The following is a 21138-nucleotide window of genomic DNA, read 5'->3' as shown; positions in this document are numbered from 1 at the left end:
AAGCTATTGACTGCCAGTTTTTGTACACAACTTAGCTGCCAGTTACCTTTTCCCAGTTCCTGAAGTCCACAGGACTACCATCTCCTGCTGCTTCACCAGAAGAACTTTGTTATCATTGCTCTCTGGAGCACCCAACAAGATTCTTACTCAGTTGTGCTTTGGAAGTGGCACTGCAGGGAAAGCACTTATGCTTCGAAACTCAGCACTAATAGACTTCTGCCACAGCTGCCAGCCTGGTTCAAAGAAAGCTTAGGAGAGGAAAGAGCTGGAGAAAAGAAACAAACAGAGGGAAGAAATGCCAAGAAGTTTAAGGCTCTGGATGAAATATAAAGTGTGAGAAGACATCTGAAAAAAAAAGTCTAACACAGGAGGGATAGACAAACAAGGAAAATGCTTCCTCCAGAGTTTATTCATACTTTCTACCATCACCGTGAAAACATGTAATTATTCAATAATAGCTGTTATTTTTTTTCAGGGGGTTCCACTAATGAAAGCTTCAGAACTGGTGAGGCTTTTATAGAGGTTAATTATTTTGGGTAAGCTATCGTGAATGAACAATATAAACTTGGGTTGCTTAATGAGGCTATGGAATTGTATGTTTCTTGTGTCATTATCTCTTGCTCACTTTTAGGTTATTCTCATGGTTTTTTCCCCCTTTCTGTTTAAAAAAACCCTATCATGGCTGCATGGCTGAATCTCCATACATTATGTTAAACCCTACCCAACATGCAAGTGCCTTAAAAGACTTGAATGTCACTGTAAGAGAATGATTCCATGGTGATGAAATTGTGAAAAGCCACAGTACCAGGAATTTTGCAGTCAACTAAGGATCTTGTGGGTGTGAAATTGCAGGCAATTACATTTGATCACTGTGTCAGACATTGCTACTGAATTTATTCAAATTTGCTGTAGAAATTGTTCCAAAGTACTTCAGAATACCAAGGGCCCTGATTAAAGCAAATTGTGTCTACAATATGCCGTGCTGCAGAAAGAGAATCTAGTCCAATGAGAGTTGTACATGATTAGAAAATGTCAAACATCAGAACAACAACAACAAATTAACAAAATGAAATGTCTCAGAAAATATTACTTTGGAGTTCCAAAGTCTTTCCAGAACCCAGTTACCAGCAATAGAAAAAGAGAGACTGGTATGATGTAAGTAAAAAAAACCCCTAAAATCAGCTCCAAAAAAAAGGGTTACATAAATTACAATCTCCATCAAGATGGGGACAAATGGCACTGATCTTTGAAGATGGTAACCTGAAAAGGTTTATCTGTAGGTCTCAGGAAACAAAAATCTCAAAATAAGAAAAGTGGTATCTTTTGTTGAATCACTATCTTATAGGATAGAGGAATACAAGCTTTCAGATTTCATGTGTATTTATCACAAAGGTAGCCAGATGTTCAACAATGTTGTCTTAGAAACATATCCCTATATAAGAAATAAGCCCATATCATTATACATCCAGCAGTATGAGGGAGTATAGTCCTGAGGGGGTAGAACTGGGAGACTGCAGGGGAGGAAGATCATAAGCTATTTTCCATGTAAAAAATCCCTGCAAAATAAAAATGAGCAGATCTGAGAGAAAAATTATTATATCTCAGTCATTTTTATGGTGTGCTAGTCTTCCCTTTAAAGGTTAGCTCATGGTCCCAAACTTTTTTGAGCCTGTGTGCACCTTTGGAATTCCGACACAGCATGGATACAGTCACAAAATGGCTGCTGAAGGAGACGGAGCCAGTCACAAAATTATTGCCACAAATTAACTTTAGTAACACAGCACAGATCCTTGTGCTGTGGTGGCAGCTGCTGCAAAAGCAACTTTAAAAAATATATTCATAGCCAATCAAATCTCCAATAGTCAATCCCTACCCAGATGCATAATAAGGGTGAGGCAAACCAGGTCACGTGCCTGAGCACACTTGACTGGAGGAACCATGGCTGCCCCTTTTTAAGGCAGCTGCCATGCGCCCTCCCACCCTACCCACCTCCACCTCCCACAGGTCAGGCTGCAATGCTGCTGACTGTCTGCTTCTCCACCAGCACCTGCCTTCCCACTGCCAGGCCAGCCTCAGAGGCATCACTCTTGCTTAAGCTGCAAGGGTAGAGAGGTCCACTGGTGACATGACTGACTCCCTTGCTCTCCCCTCCACAGGTGCATGCAATCTAAAGAGGCACCCTTGGGTGGAAAATTACTGATGTGGTGAGGGATGGAAGTCAGCTGTCTGAACAGTGGAGAGAGTGCCTACAGGGGGGAATAGAGACAGTGAGGTGACATTCTGACCTGCTCCCTTCACAGCCCAAATGGGCTGAGCACTTGTGCCCTGCTTTAGAATGAACCACTGGGTAGGAGAAGTCTGTTTTTCCATAGTCTCACTTGGGAAGAAAGCGGGGAGGCCACCCCGCAGCTACCTCTCCTGTTCTTTTCTGTATGCAGGGATCTCCCCTGAAAAAGGAGTGCAGGGGGAAAGTAAAAGGGAAGGGAAGAGCAGCATGAAGGGGACTGTGGACTGGACGAGTCCAGCTGTTATCAGGCCAATCTGCGGTGGGACAAGGGGGGCTGTTTTTAAGAAGCAGAGCTCTACTAGTCCTCCATAGAGGTGCCCTGGCAATACAAGCTAAAATGGATACATCTCCAGAGCCCTCTACTGTGTTGCCTATAGAAATTGCATCTCTCTGGAGAAGTTTATCAGTCCCACATTAGAATGCTACACCTTTCCTAAATATCTGGAGAACAATGGCCAAGCCCAGAGAAACAGCCACTGTCCTTGGTACTCAGCATACCTGTTCTCTTGCTTACAAATAATATGTTAAAGTGTCAGCCAGCCCAATACAATTAAAGTTTCCTGGCAGCTATTCTTACTTCTCTAATCCTATCAGTTCTTTTTTCCTGCCTTATTCTTTAAAACCACCACTTTACTTTGAATTGGAATAACCCCATAATTGTGATTTCATCAGTTCCACCATAAATCTAATCAACTGCACAACAGTCCCCAGCTACAAGTCATTAATCCAATGTCCACTGCACTGTCCTGTTCTGGAGGACAAGAACTTTCATTGTTTAAGATGATTCGCTCTCTTAACATAGCTGAAGGGCCAAATTTTACTGTAACTGGGCAGCTCACTCTGCAGTCTTTGCTCACTGCTTTCTGGACTGGCCTCTGATATAGCAGTACTGTGCCCAGTGCTGCTTTTTACTCCATCTCTTTGGACTTCAATACAGGCATTGGATTCTACTTCTGGACCTTCTCCTCTATGAGACAGGTAGCTATCATTCCTTCCTGCAATGACCTACTCTATTCCAAACCTACCCCCTCACCTCTTTCTAAATCCTAAGAAACTTGAAATCCTCTGTGTGCTTGTGTTTAACCACTGAGCATGGGTAAGTTTATTATTTTATTTTCCAATAAAAATTGTTAACAAAAATCTTCTGATTCCTGCAGATTCTGATGGAGAAAAACGTCTGCAAACTCAGGCCAGCTTCATACGCGACGTTCAAAAAACGGCCGCCTCAAGGTAAAAAAACGCCTTCAGGCCATTGCCAGTTACAGGTGGCGCTGCTGCAACGCAGCAGCGCTTTAACTCCGATTCGCGCCTTCCGGCGGCGCTGAGGTCGCTTTAAACAACAACAACCACTTTAAAGGGTTGTTGTTGGGAAGGCCGTCTCTCAAGCCGGCAGCTGGTGCTTAACCGCTACCTGGAAGACACTGCCCCCCTTTCTCCCCACTTCACGATGTCTCGTGTCGCCGCTTCGCTGGCCGTGAAGCCTCCGCCCACGCACTGTCCTCTGACCTCCAGGGTCAGAGGGCAGCGATGAAGCGAAGACCTCACGACCAACTGGCGCGGCAATGGCGAAGAAGCGACTTTCATCTTGAACCACCTCTCCCTGCCCGGGGCCTATAGCAGCCTGCTGCGCTTGCGCTTCGTCGCGAAGAACAAGTTCAACCTTGCAGCGGCAGAACTCTGGCGGCGTGGGGGGCGCTATGGCCCGTCTTGGAAGCAGCCTTAGTGACAGAGATCTGTGCTTACCTTGCAAAGCAAAATCTGATCCTACTAATTCCCCATCCTAAAAAGGACAGACCCTACCATTTTGGGTAACACAGCTCTTACCACCAATCCAAGTTTGAGAGGTGAACTTTTCCCCTTGACAGGATAGAAGACTTCCAGAGAAGTCTTCTGGACATTCTCTTTATGGTGAGTGGTGCCCTGCCTGTGGGCCAAGACAGGCCCTTTATCTAGAGGAGCAGGCTGAGTGTATTTTGAGCTTCATGGGGGGGTGTAATGTTTTTTGGGGGTGCAATTTCTGTGCTTGCCCTGGGCATGATTTTCTTTAGATACCCCCCTGGCCTTACCTGGCTCCACCAACTTCCTAAAAACACTTGGTGGGTGCCAGAAAAGATGTGACAAATGCTGTGGCACTCAGAGGCACCACATTAAGGACTCCTGATCTATATTAATTTTTAATATAGTCCTAACTTACCATCTGCAGTCCATTCTGCCACTTTTTTGCAACAACATTTGGCCACATGTGTAGAGTAGATCTTATAACAGCCTTAGCATACCTTCTGATGTTATCCTTTTGTTAGCCTGGGCTCATGTTATTGGCTACTGGTAAGATGGTCACCTTTTATTTTATTTATTTATTTATTTTTCAGTTTTTTATACCGCCCCATCCCCTAAGGTGCTAGTTAATATGAATGGGGACCACTCTGATTCTAAAATAGGTTTATTTGCTGGAATGAGCGTCAGATCCCCAGCTGCACTCCAGAAGAGAAATAGGTTAGTGAGATCCATAATCTAGGAAAGTCAAGGCAGAGGTTGTAAGGCACCCACTAGCTATCACCTTTTTTCTAATGGAGGAACTTGCTCTCATCTTATGTGTAAGGGAAGTGTTCCAACACCAAATGGGGAGGGGCAACAGCAACCTTCTGGTTGATAACTGGGAATAACATTGGTGATTGGTTTTCAGGTGGGAACTAGAGAGCAGACCTGGAAGTTGTCACTGGTTCTAACAAGAGGATACTCCCAGTCCTTAGACAGGTAAAAGGGTCATGCAAACACATGCCCTTTATTTAGTCCTGAAACACACATGGAAAGTCATCCAATTGACTGTAGGGACTGGTCCATCTCCCCCACACAAAGAGGACCAAGGGTTGTTCAACAGAGTATAAGTTAACACCAGCTATCGTTCCTTTTTTCTGTAAGGTAGCTCCTAACTATCCATGCTTTCTGCTTTAATGGAGGTTTAATGAAATAAAGTTCTTTTAGAAGCCCAAAGTGACTAATTATCAGAGGGAAAGCAACAACTTGATGACAAACACCTTTATTTACTTGCCCCACTCAAGATAACTTAAATTAGAAGAGAAAGTCCTGAAGAACATCTCCATCCAAATACATAAGTGGTGCAGGAGGGACCACAATCACCTGGATGGGGGAGCTAGTCTGCCTCTGTCACACACACACACATCTTGAGGAAAGAGGCAAACTGAAAATCTCTCCATAGTATCACTGAGAAATCCATAATTGGAGGTTCTGTGATGGTTGTAAAATACCCTGGTTCTGGTCTAGTTTGAAGTAGTCCAATCGAGCTACAAATTTCCATGAATCCCACATTCCTAGTGGCCTGGCTTAGGTGTTGAGCCCAATGATGAGCAGGTAAAGCATATGGGCCAGTTCTGTCTAGAAATTTACATTGATTAAAAAAGATGGACAACTGATCCTCAGACAACCTATCAAGCAATGCTCATTGGCTAGCATGAACTCCACAAAGGCCCTTAACAGATGGGGTTATTTTTAAGTCTCTAGTATCTTCCCTGAACATTGAGCAAGCATGGTTAGAAGTATGGTCAGCTTCAAGTATCTAATAGTTAGCAGCACCTACCACAGGCAGGGATAGGAAACTGTGACACCTAAGCCATATTGAGCAAAACATCAACAGACAAATCAGCACTAAAAGAAGTGATAAGTTCTGGAGAAGGAAATGCCACAGTCTTCCTTGATACTGTTTTATTATTTCAAGCAGCTGTGTTTGTTCTTTGGGGGGGGGGGCTCAAATGCAAGAACACCATAATACCTTCATAAAGATAAAAAAGCAAGCAAACTTATACTGCTACTTTTGGTTTTATTGTTTAGCTATAATTATAAAGATCCGCATTGTTTAGTAAGCCACTGTATAAAAACAAAATTCAACATTGCCAGTAAGTTTTATATCAAGGGAAAGGGAATGAATGCCATCCCTTAGCATTTAGCATTTCTCCTGCAGAAAACATGTGAGCAGGTTAGATCATACACATACTGCCTATAGACAAATACATCAATATCAGATACATTGTTTTAAATAGGAGAAAACCCAATTCAGCAGGACCTAAAGGAAGCCTGCCTTTATAAGGATGGGAATGGCTCATTGTGCCTGCCAGAAAGGAATCAAGAGCAACCTCATCATCTTTTGCAAGGACCCAGGGGCATTTCAATAAAACCTCATGATCAGTCCTTTGAAAAGATACTAAAATATCTAATAAAATCAGCATGAATAGTTGACCTCTGCCCACTGCCAGAAGGATGGCATTAAACAAAGATAAGAAAGTATTCAGTATCCATAATGCAATTACTATAGAATGAACCCACAGCTGTGCTATCTTTCCTGGCAGCCCTACAGTTACAGCATGATTATAGCTTACCAGGCAGGGAAGCAAGTTGTCCAAGGGCAAATGTCTCTACAGTGCTGAAAGACCACAGGCCAGCTATGATGCCTTGATACAAACAGGTACACACACACACTTGCATAATTTTCAAACAAAATACAATGTGATTTGCAGAGCCATTTCTTTTTTGTTTTCCAGGTGCAGAAAGCTGGCTCTTGAAACCATTGCTTACGTTTCCGGTACCCCAAAGCTGGCCAAAGTATAAGTGACTTCACTGGAATAAAGGTGTATAATTTAACTTCCTCCACCCCAACCCACATGATGTTGGGTTGGTACCTTAAAGACTAATAATTTTACCACTGGACTGCTGTTTCGCCTTGCTGCTACAAACTAACACAGCTACCCATATGGAATTACCACATGACACTGACACACCTATCCACAAATAACAACTCTAACAGCCAAAGTGATTCTCCATTCCCCAAGTACCGGTACCTGGAATGTTATTTTCATGCCACTAGATTAAAGGGGAATTGAAGAGATGTAGCCCCTAGGGCCGTGGTGGTGAACCTTTGGCACTCCAGATGTTATGGACTACAATTCCAATCAACCCCTGCCAGCATGGTCAATTGGCCATGCTGGCAGGGGCTGATGGGAATTGTAGTCATAACATCTGGAGTGCCAAAGGTTCGCCACCACTGCCCTAGGGAATTTAAGCGAAAGAATGACTTTAGATGTTACACCTCAGATGCATGTGGGTGTGTCATCAAGTTACAACCAATTTATGGTGACCCCATAGAATTTTCAAGGCAGCAGACTAACAAGAGACAGTTTGCCATTGCCTTCCTCTGCAAAGTCTTCCTTGGCAGTCTCTCATCCAAGTACCAACATTGCTTAGCCTCAAGATCTGACAAGACTGAACTAAACCATACCATTCCATACCCCACATCACATACATTCTCAGATTTGGTACTGCTATTTTCCACCCTCAGTTCCACAGAACTAGTTGACATCTAACAAAAGTCCTACAGCACATGGACATCTTCATACTGATTGGTGAGGGGGAACTCCCTACCCTGGGCCAACTGAACTAATAGTTTTCTATTACCACAGAAGGTACTTTTGGTAGCTGTGTCTGATAGAGCTTACATTTTCAGAAGCCTATGTTATACTTTACTCAGTAAGCAGACACTTTGCCAAAGACCAAGTAAATCCACTCAAGTTCTCAAGCTTAAAAGACCAACGAACTGCTTCAAACTTCCCCAAGGCTGTGCCAGTTTTCATCCAGCCCAGCGTTAAGTCCTGCACCTTTAGTTGCAAACTCAAAAGCTGCACCCAAGTTATTTTGAAGCATTATCAGTGACAGTGCTCTGTTATACACAATGCTGCTTTTTCTAAACTGAGAGTGGCATTTTCAGTCTGTATATACATTTTTGTAAAAAATAAAAAAGAAAGAAAATGGTGTCTTTCAACCAACAAAAAATATTGCTATAGATCACAAATTCTGAGGAAAAGCCAGTAAATTTGAAACAAGGCATATGCTAATACTGTTTTCACATAAGAAGATTAAGCCCATTTTGATTTGTCTTCTTGTCTTGGAAGTTATTTATTTCAGTCTTTTTTTTCTCAAAATGGAATAAAATCTATTTGGCAAGTTGGCATGTGAGTTGTACCGAATTAATGCAAGCCCATTATTTACATTTTGAGATGCTTGTCTTTGCTGTAGCAAGGCATATGGGGAAATGTTAACAATTTCACTGGTGTTGACTAACAAATCAAAACTTTCAGGAGTTTTTTGTACCCTGACTAATGGAGATAGATGCCTAACACCGCCCTCCCACTGTTTTGCGTCTCACAGACACAGCATCTGTCTTTTTTGCCATTGGAAAAACAAGATTCATTAATAATGTTGCTTTCAAATGATGTATAGCTGAGCATACATCCTAGAAGACAGTCGTGCTAGAAACCAGCACTCAGGCTGCTCAACAAATATTCTAACAAATTCAAAAAATGTTTGATGGTATCTACCTGGCACTGTGCATATGTTATATAGAAAACTGCACAGATCTGAAAAACAAACAAAACAAGAAATATCTAGATTCATTTTGGTTTCTCATCTACAAGAATGGGTTGAATTTGGTACCATTTTGGCTTGCAGGAAATTGAATATTGAACCAAAAATTTTCTTCACTTATTTTGATAAGATTTTGTTATCTCTGATTGACAAAGGGAAAAATTTAGAATTTAAGAGTCTGCTGTTGTACTTTTATTCTATGGTATTTAATATCCAAGCATTTTAAACATTGATTCTCAATATTTGCTTTAAAACTTGTTCTACGTGTACAAAATCTGCCATGGTACCCACTGACTTTTCAAAAGTTAATCAAACATGCCACCAGACACAAAACACTGTGCAACCACTTATTAACTCAAAATATTGTCAAAAACTTACCCAGGCCATGAGGTCCCTCCCAGTAGGAGTGATTAATGATGAAGTAAATTTGAGATATAAAGGATTTTCTTTCCTGATTCCAGGCTACTGGGGGCTTTGCTCTTAAATCCATCTGGCTGTGTGTGATGCAGAACATGAGTTTCCTTTCCTGAGAAGGCATCTCGCCTCTTTGAGAGTTCCAATCTTTTCCTACCTAGGCCGGCAGCCACTTGTTGCAATTGTAACAGGGAAAGCCAGGAGCTGCCTTCTTCTCAGCCGGCTGGCATGAATAATTAACATTTTTTCCACCTCCCCTCATTAGCATTCCATTCAAGCGACACAAATGAAGCAATTCATTTCTTTCTTTTGTCCTCGGAAGCTCGCTGGATTAATGAGGGTTATCTAGGAAGATAAGACTTGGACCTACTGATTCATTTAGCCTGATTGGTTCGAATCTGCGTCTCTAAATGTAGGGCCACCATTGCCCGCATATCAATTCTGGCTGCTGCATTTTTCAGCCTTCTGTTGGCAGGAGATCTTACATTCAGCCGGCAAGAATATCTCTCTGGCTGAAGCACATGAATCTTTCATTCTCTCAACTTTAATATTTAAACTGGTGGGTGTGCTTTGTTTCTGGGTGCCTTGTGGAGCAAACGTTAGGACTGATTAAGCGCTTGAATGCTTGTTTTATACTTTATGTAACTTGCTTGTGACCTGGTAGGTTGGAGATAAGACACAAGGTAAAGGGCACAAGGTATCAGTCAGGGTCCAGAGAAATCAGGTTGCCAGATCCAGGTTGGGAAACACCTGGAGATTTGGGGATGGAGACTGGGAAGCATGGGGACTTACCAGTAAGTGGGGTACAATGCAACAAAGCCCACCTTCCAAAGCATCCATTTTTTTCCAGATAAACAAATTTATCTCCATAATATGGAGATAAATTGTCATTCCTTAGAATCCCCAGGTCCCACCTGAAATCTGGCACCCCTAGTATACAAAACAAAGTCTAATATTATTGTCACTGTTGTTCTGACCATAACTTTTAAATAAACAAGTTTGGATTAAAAAAATATCCTTGGGAAAGTGGTAAAATTAAATTGTGTCATTTGGTTCCTGTTTTTTATGCCACTTTTCTTAGAAAGTTTGTATCTGTAGGATTTTTAGTTTCTGAATATGCTAAATCTTTCATTGTTATTGCATCATGCAAATGCAAAATTTAATATATGGCATTAAATGGAAAATTCTACTTTTCTTTTTAAATTCAAGTTTCTAGTCCCTAAGTTGAGTTTTTAAAGTGTGGGGTAATACCAAGCAAAATCTCAGAAACCAAGCAAAACGGGTTGGGTTGAGCAGAATTTCCAGATTACAGGAGATGTCACATACCCGTCTCCTACTCAGCTAGGAGAAACAGAATTAATTCCACAAAGAAGCAGTTTATTTAATAGTCACAATTGATTCCACTTGCAGAATACAGGTTATCATTATATAATTTTAAAACAGAAATACTGAATATACACAACTCTATACCTTCCTGTGTTCCTTCATACACTCTAAGGGAACAACTAGATTCCATGAATGGGCAGAAAGCCAGTGGTAGCCTAGCCTGCCAAATGGAAACCATTCTGCAGAAAGCATTATTTGTTTACATCAGAAAACTCACTTGCTTCATCCACATGTCAACTGTCTAGACATGGATTTGACTGAACTGATCCATGTGTTTATCACTATGCCAGCTTTAATGGCATGCGTTGATTTTTCTCCTGTGAGGCATATATGAGAAACATGCATTTCCAGTATGAAGCAACAACCTCATTTGGAGAAAAAAAGAAAACAAATATAATAAGCTATATTGACATCTGAATGTAGGACAAATGCACTTTTTCTCTGAAAGAAAGCTACTCGTGCTTGCAAGTCCAAACCCTCACTTCCAATTTTCAAAATCATGAGTGTGTTCAGAAACTGGATGACATCTATAGGTAGACATCTATCAACACACAACCCCCAATGCCCGGTGCTTCTATCTCACATACAAAGGCAAACCTTTCTTTAATACAGAAATTACACATGATTGACAAGTAGTCTTTTTTCAGTGGCATATGATATTGCCATAAGCATGTAACCAAATCTTACAATGGCAAATATACATGGCAAAATGGGTCTCTTGGTAGACTGCATGAATGTCTCAATCTGCCTTGAGATAGGTGCATTTTTAAACAACAAAATCTGTGTGTCTCAAAAGAAACAAGAAGTATTCCATTATACCGCTTGCTTTAGTGCTTGCAGCTGAATTTCCTCATAAGTCCTGCATTATGATTTTTTTTTTCTTTTAAGCCTTTGGGAGTCTGCGGTTTAATCAGGGGACTCATGATTGAACAGGCCGTACTCTCTGAGCTAGTCACAATGAGCTCCTTGATTGCAGCTGTTGCTTTGAGTCATGACAGTCCTGCTCATGATTCCTATTCAAAGCCTGTGCTCTGCCAACAGGGGACAGCCCATCTTACAGCCCTTCCTGGCTTGCTTGTTTGTTTAAAGCATAATAACTGTGCAGTTAACAGGTTCTGATAATAATGCTGATTTTTCTAGATATTGTTCCTGGGGTGCCAAACTCAGGTTTTTCAGCGCTCAAATTACACCATGCACTTTTTCACCAGAAAAAAACATGCAGTATTTTCTCTAGTGAATGCTTTTACTGTGAGATGAGTATTATGTAGAATCCAAGGCTACTAGGAGTAACAGAAGGGCATTTAAGTTTTGCCAGTTTTTGATTTAAATAATGTTGGATAATGGATCATGTAAATATATGGATAGTGGATACCATTGTATTATGTGTCCAGGAGAGACAATGTGTATCAGTGTGGAGATTTACAGATTTAGTCAGATCTCAAGCAGAGCTTGAAATAATCTAATAAGATATGAACTGAGCCAGGAAATAGAACTTAATGGATCATAGATATGGTCTTTTGGGTCAACTACTGAAGGCTGGGGGATTCTAACCTATTATGCTGAAGGCATGTTAAGTTGTAGCAAAACAACAAGAATGACAATCATCAAACATTGCTGGGCTTCACAACTTCAAAGTTTTCTGGCTTTTCAGAGTAATTTGCTTGCAAAAAAACATGGTTTTGCTCATCAGAATATTAACCATGGGATAATTATAGGGGGTTTCTGTAACAGCCAGACAATATTGCTGGGTATGGTATTCAAAATGACAAGAAGGAATCATTTTTTGCTCTTGCACCCATAAATCCTCACAGGATTTCCTGCTTCCTTTGAAGTTAAAGCAATCAAGCTTGTACTTGCCATTCATGCATCTGAAAATGCTACTGCTTTTTCAGTTTTTGACAATCTACAGAAATTTAAGATAAACAGGAAACATACAATAGATACAGCAGATACAATGATAATTCAATAAAGTTATCCCAACAGATCTGAGCACAGCTGCTTTTAAAAACAGTTAAATGTACATTGAGTTTTTCCTTTGAGAATGGGAAGTAATAATGAAAATGTGTTGAGAAAGCTTTAATGTACAGCTGCAGAAGTAAATACTTTTGCACCTTCTGCCACTTTTCACTATGAGCTTTTCTGCACAAGTCATTTACTATGTATCATGCCAGCAAATGCTACATTTTCCCCAGGGACTTCTACATATTTTTTTCCCTGTTTGGTTCTAGAATGTTTCCAGTTAACTTTTTCTCCAATGTTTTTAGGAACACTTTTACTGCAATGTTTTGCCCAATCTGTTTCCAAGCTAGCTTCCCTTAAGGATGCAATCATAATGATTCAGACTTTACTTCTTCACCCTGCCAAAGCCCTGGCCATTATCTATGCCTCTGTGCAGTTGCCCAACTCCCTTTCACCCATGTTCTTCATGCCCTTGTCCTCCATTTTCAGGGTGAATCAAAAGAACTATGTCAATTTCACAGAGCTCCCAAAGTTAACATTCAAGCTGAGAAACAAAGAGGCTGGGTGGATCAGATCAATGTTGAAATTTCACATAGAAAGTCCCCTCTTCCTGGTGGCAGCCCAACCTCCCTTGGTCAGTCATTTCCCCCCTCACATTTTGTGTAAATTTTGAAGTAAGACTATTGATAGAGTACTGGTACAGATGGACGAGTGAATATTAAGTTAACATTGTTGAAGGAACAGGTTAGAATCATGAAGATCCTAGCCTTTTCTTTTCTTAAAGACTGTGTCTCTGGGTTTGGGGGAGGAGGTACAGAGCTGTGTAATGGTGGATCACACCTCAGTTTATGGTGCAAAATGTGGATCACACCATTTTGAGTTCAAATTGTTCCAAAGTCCGAGGGGCTGAAGGGAATGTACTGAACATACCCACAATGGAGAGATTTTCCATTGTGCAATTAAAATGGTGCTTCCCCCACCAAATAATTTTGTCCTCCTATATGGACAAGATGAAACAGACTAAACTGAACAAAAAACAGTGTTCAGAAGAGAGGTGTGACGACAAAAATCATAGAACACAATTGGATCAACAGCACCTAAAATATGGGGTGAATGCAGTGTGCAGAAATGGCTTATGTTTTCTTCAGGTGGAGCATCCATTCTTTGGATGATATCCAAGTTGTCTACTGTTCTGAGGAGCTTGTCAAAGTCTGCCAGATTCTTTTTTTAATTAGATAAGTTGTCCCAGCTCATACAGTCTTCAGGAGCCAGAGGCTCCTTCTTAACTTCTGGTTGAATGGAGGCTCCGGGAGGAGCCTGTTGAACCAGAATCTTTGTCTGAATAGTTTATTAATACTGCGCCATCCGCACCACATAGGAAATGCCCCCGGATTGATAGGAGCAAAGAGCGCTCACAAACACTTTTGGCGAGAGTATTATTTCCTCATCAGCTCCGGGCAAATCGCGCCAGTAACATCTGGTGACTATTCCAAGTCCTGCTGTCTTTATGAGGAGTGCAGATGGGTTCAATGTGGTGTTGTGGCCAGAAACACTGCTCTCCTATGGTATTATGTCACTTCATGTTTCTCAGAAAAAAATGATGGGGAAGCACAACAATCTGCAAGTTGGTGTATGGATGCTTCAGAGAGTTCAAGGCTGGGCTCCAGCAGTGGGCTTATTCAGAAGTGTAGCGGGGACAGTCAGGGCGGATAGTCCCAGGCGCTGCGGGAGGCAGTGGCATTGGGCAGGGAACCCCCTCTGCCCAACGGAGCAGGCAACCGCCTGCTCTGTGGGGCTGAGGGGGGATGGCAGCTGCAGACTGCCCAGTGCCACCGTCTCTCACACTGCAGGAGGCAGCAGCACCAGGCAGGGAAACCCCCTCTGCCCCACGGAGCAGACAAGTGCCTGCTCCATGGGGCACAGGGGGGATGGCGGCCTCCACATTTTCTCCCCCCTGTGGGTCCCTGTGCTGCACCATCGCTCCAATGAGGGTAGGGAATCTGCGGCTCTCCAGATGTTTCAGGAATCTCCGGCCTCACACTTTCACAGCACGCCACGGCCATGCTGGTAGGGGCTGATGGGAATTGTAGTTCCTGAACATCTGGAGAGCCACAGGTTCCCTACCCCTGACCTAGAAGGTAAGGTAAGTGGTGGCGTGTGGGGTAGGTGCAGAAAACTGGCAGGCTGTCCCGGGCGCAACTTTGCCCAGCTGTGCCTCTGGGCTTATTTCTCCTGGGAACCGATGATCTCCTTCACCTGTCCCTTGAAACATGCAAGATTTCTTGTGCCTCATTATTAAATCTGGCTCTTTGCATCCCTGCTCAGAGTTAAAGGCGTAATAGGGAATTTCTTTACCTGGTGTGAAAGCCTATATGCGCTGGTACAGTGTGCCAGTGAGAAAGTGATATCTCTTGTCTTCTGCTTTGAGCCTCCTGAGGGACTCCTGGCAAGAATTTTACTTTCACCTCTGTGCTTTATCATGAGTTTTGTCTTGCTCAGGAGTTTTACAAACCTCACTACTCTTCTGTCTGAAACTGTTATGGGATATAAATAACTGCAGAACGTTAAAAAAATCTGTGCTTTAATTTAATCACAGACAGTATTTATAAAGCTGTTTGCAACCTCCCAGAAGACTGTGACATAGCAATTGGGTTAAATCAAATTAGCATTCTATATAAAGAGACACATGCCTGCCTACCACTTAATGATTATGCTCATAAGCCATTTGTATAAAAGAGGGTAATAATTTCCTTTTTGTCTTGTTATAGCCCTCCAAAATAAATAGGAAAAATATAAATCAAGTCAACATTTATTGTCTGAAAAGATAAGGTACCTGAAATAGCTTCCGTTTATTAATTTATTTTTTCTCCTGAAAGCCTTTAAATTAATACAGGCCATTTAATTGTCTAGTAAACATTTCCTTTCTAATTTGCTCACAGCTATTTAACAGAAATACATAGTGCAGGTAAAAACTGGAATGAATGGCAGACTCTACCAGCATAGAACACGTTGAGCACAGATTGGCTTTGGGGGTGGTCTTTTCCCCTAGTAAATCAATTTTTTGTTATATTTGAATGACATGGGCAGATAGTGTTTCTGGCATTTTACATATAGAAACATGGTACACCACACTTGCCTAATCATAATATGTTGTGATAAAGGAAACATATGTATTATTGGGGGGTGGTTCTCAGTCCGTACTTTTTAGTTATTTTGTATGTTTGAAGAAAGGGATCACATACATACCCCACCTCCCAAAACCCCCAAAACACATATGAATGTATAATTATGGAATCATAGAGGAGCCAGGAGAAAATAAAATGGAGATCTTCATGTCACTGAAAGTTTGACTTAATGCTCAAAAGTGTGCCAGAAGTTGCCCATGTTAAACATGGGCAAAATATATGGACTGCAGTGATAAATGCTAGTATGAGGAATATAACCTATACTTCCATTTAAACGGAAATGTGGAGATTCTTTTATTAAACAACTTCATTTCATTAATCTGTGCCTGTGGCCTTCTCCTCAGTACAAAAAGGTGGTGTCACAGAATATGAGGTTGAGAATGAAAAGAAAAGGCATGAGAGCATAACACAGTGCAGCATAATTCTTTTTTCCATAGCATCAGCACACATTTTCATGATTTTCACACGGCACCTCATAAGCACACATTCAAATATCAAAAAAATCCACAAAGACAAAACATACATTTAGGATAATTTAAATGCCAGATGCAAGGAAATGTGAACCTAAGCAATTTGTATACAGCAATCTGAACCACTGTGATCTGTGGTAGTAAATATTTTGTAGATGATTTAGTTACACAGCATGGTTTAGGAATAAATAATTATTTGCCTTTAGTTCTTTAGTGAACTAAGTTTGGTGTTCAAATAATGAACAGTGGGTAGAGCTTTTTACAAATCTGATTTTCACAAGAATGTTAAGGCTACCATGCCACACAGGGCTTGCTTAGCTCCATGATTTTGACATTTAAATTCTGCTAACTTAAGGTCTTCTTGCTGTGTCTTCTGCTAGATTTGAATCCAGACACTGAAATATCAGATAAGTCACATAATTCAGCTTTTAAAAAGTGTGTACTCGCCTCATTTTCAGTTCTTGTTTAAAAACCTTATGGTGCAACTCAGAGCTCAGCTCAGGCTCTGCTGAACACATTTCTACATCCCTTCTAAAACTCCTCTCCCTTCTAAAACTCCTCTCCCTCCTCTCCTTCTAAAACTCCTCTCTGAACAGAACAAAAGGCCAAACTACATTCAGTTGCAAAAGATCAATCAGCCTCTTCATCATTTCTCTCATCCAGAAGCGTACCTGTCAGAGGGACATGTGGGGTCACATGTCCACAGGCGCCACTTATTTATTCACGTGAGTGCAAAATCACCCCCCGCACCCCTCCATCAGAGAGGTGCCCCCCGGCACTCCCCCCTCCAGGCCTCAGCCCCTGTGCTAGGCTGGGTGGTGATTCCCAGGCAGCAACAGCAGCTCAAGGAGGAGGGAGGGTCTCCTCACTGTACCTCTTGCCTGCAGAAGCCTGGAAGTGTGGTGAAGTGCTCCCCCTCTCCCCTGAGGCTATGCCTGGAGGAGATTTGGGCCAGGGGGCACACCCACCACTTGCTTCGCCAGAAAGAGGCACATTGGGGAGCCATTGGACTTTTCCCAGGCTGGGCCAAGTCAGGCTGCCCCTTCCAGCAGTCTAGAGGCTCCTTGCCCCCAGCAGTGTTTGTGCACCGTGCCTCCGTGGCCTGGACCTACAGATCCAGCTGAGGGACCGTCTCTCCCAATATCCCCCCACCCCCTGTTAAGACCCAGAGGTGTATCTAGGGAAAATGGAGTGGGGGGGGCACGGAAAACTCAGATTTTACCCCAGGCTCCATTTTGCCTACTTATGCCTCTGCTCTCATCCAGTAACATCAGTGCATCATTCAGGAATACACTGTTTTCTAAGGAGCTCTGGAATACAGCCAGCCTACTATGATCTTCTAGATAGATATGTTAAGGTGTGCAACAGAGAGTAAGTGTGTTTCATTAAAAAACCCATTCATTTCAATAGCACTTGAATAGATAAAGCATCCTCATTGTTAGTTCCCTTGTTTATGCAAAGAAGTTTGTCCCTTAGCGTGTCCTCAGGATTAACCTTCCTAAGAAGTAATTTCCTCAAGACCTTCCAGTTCCTTAATTCTGATCATTTATGTATATCCACTGAACCCCATTTAATTTATGACATTTTCCCATAGCTATAAGCAACCTTAGAACTGTCCTGTGAAGCAACAACTGATCAAGAGTCTTTTCCACCTTTCCATTCTATCAACAACTTTTGCCAACTAATTGCAGACAACCTGAAGTTAGTTCAAGCTATCTCCATCACTGGTCACAACAAAAGCAACTAATCTTACATTGTGTGAGAGCACTTGATGCATGCCTTTTTATTTTTACCTGCAGTGAATCAAAATAACCCCTCAAACTTCTCCCTCCCCAAGATATCTTGAAGATGTTGTCAATATAAACATTTCACACTGCAGCTTTGAAGGTTTTATCACTTGCTGATAGTCTGTGTCATGGCAAGCAAGATCAGCCGCCTAGAAACACTTTAATTTTTATGAGAATAGGTTAAAATCAAATGTGGTGCTCTTTCTCAGAATTATGGTTGCCAACAACCCAGAAAAAATGTCCCTTTGATCGAGGCTTAAAATGAAGCTTTCCAGGCACTGGGCTTACAGTAAATAACATCGCCTGGTACTTGCTGCAGATCGAAGTGATATTAAAGGGACAGCGAAAGGGATAATTTTGTGCATTTGTAAACAGTCTAACAAAACACTCTTGCACCCAAGGAGGAGAGGAGAGATAGAAATCTATCACTGGCACCTGGTACCTTGCTTTCTGACCTGAAAAACTGCTATTCTGTGAAATAAACTGGGGAGGGGGGCAACTCAGAGATTATAAAGGCTCAACTGAAGCTGTTGCTAGGCAGGGCAAAGCTTCCCAGGGAGTTCAAATGGCTGGAAGGCCTGTTGTAAATTAAAAACTTAAAACAGGTCAATTAGACTGACTGATAGGATTATGTGCTGAGATCTACAAAAACAGAATAGCAATTTAGAGGATAATGTGCACACATGCAATTCCCACGCTTACTGCAGTTAATTTGAGAATTTCACAACTTTCCTTTCCTGATATTTTTGTAGCACCTCTGATATCCATGGAACTTTACAGAATAGCAGTCACACAAAGTGCCTGCCAACCTTTTTCTTCTTACTGAAATGCAGCCAATCTGATCAAAGCAACAAACAGGATAGAGGAAGATTAGCTGTTTCCTTAAAGGCTGTTTTTCTCATCAGCCCCCACTCATAACTTTTCTTTCAGGGATAGCGGAAGAGACACTGATATATTTTAATGTATGGAAAGAAGAAACTAGTGTGGGTGAGCACAAGGTAGGATAGGGATCAGAAAACAATAGCCCTGACTCCTCTACCACAAACCCAGTATAATGACATATCTAACTGTGTAAGTGGTCTATGATCCATGAAAACACATAATGAAATAAATTGTTTTAGCCTGTAAGTTGCCACAGTCATTGTTAAGTACACATTTCTTCCCAAACTCTACAGCTGCGTTTCATGAGATAAAACCTCCAATAAATTGCTCATGCAGCTGATATATTAGTTTGGCCCAGTGGTGGGATCCAAAAATTTTAATAACAGGTTCCAATGGTGGTGGGATTCAAACAGTGGCGCCGCCGCACACATGCACCTCCAGTCCCTATTGGGCAGGGAGGTTACTTTAGTAACCCCTTCTCCGCACTCAGAAAAAATTAGTAACCACTTCTAGAGAAATGGTGAGAAATGGTTGGATCCCACCTCTGGTTTGGCCCTAAATTTGGAGGAAGCACAAGACAAAAGGGAAGGGAAAAGTCAGGACAACACTGGAGGAAGATGGACAAATAAAGTTTGGTACATCCTCAAGCTTTCTTTTTTTCAAGAGGGTAATAGTTCAAAGTCAAAGCTTCACAGCTTTCATGAAAAGGTGGGTTGTGAATTTCATATCACTATGGATGCGATATTATTTCCATGTCTATTTTACTTCTGAAGAAGCCAAGGGCATATGGGTCAGGAATGAAGAGGCATCACAACAGTTACAACACCTTTCCTCTTGATATGAACTACATGTTATGGCTGTCTCAGGGCTGATGCTGAAAATGGGAATCCCGAGGTGAGCTCCTGGGCACACTTTCATTTCATTTATTTAATTTCTATATTGCCTCTCCCCTCAATGATCAGGGAGTTCCAGGGCTCTAGTCTTCACCCATCATGGCAGAATCACTGGGGAACCTTGCGCCAAACTGAAACATCACTGTCCATTATAATGCAGCTCATGGACATCAAATATTTAAAACTATAATTTCTTAAATGAGCAATATAGCTAGCATGTGGGGATAATTCTGTTACAAGAACAGACAGTGAGATTTTGGGGAGCGGGTGGGAAAATAAGGAGATAAAGAGAGCAATCCTAAGTAGGATCTACTCAGAATCATGCTTGGGACTGTTCAGTGACTTTACTCCCAGGAAAGTGTTTTTAGGATTGCACTCCTAAAGTGTCCCATCCAGGGCTCTGAACAAAGACACGGACTATTGCACCCTTCTATATACAGATAGATAGCAATATCCCAATCATGTTTATGCAATACTAAAACTAGACAGATAAAACTGGATAAAATAATTTCAGATACAACAAGATGGAAAAGATTTCAGAGGATTTATTTCCAGGCTATAGTCTGTTTGGCCCCTTCCACACAGCAAATGTATATCGGGTTGCAGATGGGATAAAGAAATCTATTTTCCTGTTTTTGTGATCACATGCATCTGTGCAGGCAGCAATTGGATCCCGCGGAAACAATCTGGGTTGCTGTCACGCCTTCCCACAGAGATGCATCTATTTTTTTTAGTTACTTCCAGTGGTGGGATTCAGCAGGTTCACACCACTTGGCAGAACCGGTTGTTAAATTATTTGAATCCCAACACTGGTTACTTCCTGTTCTGTTCCCCAAGTAAAACAGTCTTAGGTGCCCTGTACTTGGCCAGAACAGTCTCACAAGCAAAGTGTAACAGTTTAAAAAAAAGAGGTTTTATTGCACAGAAGAATTGAGACTAACTTCTCTCAGGGTCTGACTAAAACAAAGTACTTGCTTGACAGGAACAATTTGAAGCTTGAGACTTTGGCCCTTTCCGCACTGTGGAAAGGGCCCCCCTGCACCGGCAGGAATTCTGCCGGTGGAGGGGTGGAGGCAGTTCGCACAGGAGCGTGCGAGCGGCCCCCGCAGAGGCCGGCACGTGAGAGGCGGCTCAAGATCGAAGCCACCTCTTCCTTCGTTTCACCTCGCCAGCTGCGTCACGCCTCTGTTGGATTCTATTTAACTACCCCGCCCACGCTGCCCTCTGACCTCCAGGGGTCGGAGGACAGCGAGGGAGGGTCTCAGCAGTCCAGTAGAGCGACGAAGGCGACGAGGTGAGTGGGAGAGGGACAGGGGAAAAGGCGTGTTCCCAGCGGGGCCGTTCGCACCACACCAGCGGGAACACGCTGTTTTCCAAAAACCTCCCTCCAGGAGGCGGCCTGACGCTGCCCTGCGGGTGGTGGAGGGGAGCCAGGTCGACGCTGCT

At 42.2% G+C, this 21138-nt stretch overlaps 1 protein-coding gene across 1 annotated transcript in view; it reads right to left on the bottom strand.

The window, feature by feature from the left end:
* The window catches only part of LG08H10orf90 (linkage group 08 C10orf90 homolog), a 147784-nt gene extending 138320 nt beyond the window's left edge, over positions 1-9464 (bottom strand). Inside the window, exon 1 of the mRNA XM_048504846.1 lies at positions 9095-9464. Coding sequence (XP_048360803.1) covers positions 9095-9254 — 160 coding nt within the window. The 5' untranslated portion in view covers positions 9255-9464. The remainder of the gene's footprint in view (positions 1-9094) is intronic.
* Positions 9465-21138: the final 11674 nt, after the last annotated feature.

The sequence above is a fragment of the Sphaerodactylus townsendi genome, linkage group LG08, assembly GCF_021028975.2.
Source record: "Sphaerodactylus townsendi isolate TG3544 linkage group LG08, MPM_Stown_v2.3, whole genome shotgun sequence".
NCBI lineage: Eukaryota > Metazoa > Chordata > Lepidosauria > Squamata > Sphaerodactylidae > Sphaerodactylus > Sphaerodactylus townsendi.
The sequence above is the reverse complement of the archived record's forward strand: the minus strand, read 5'-3'. Positions and strand labels throughout refer to the sequence as shown.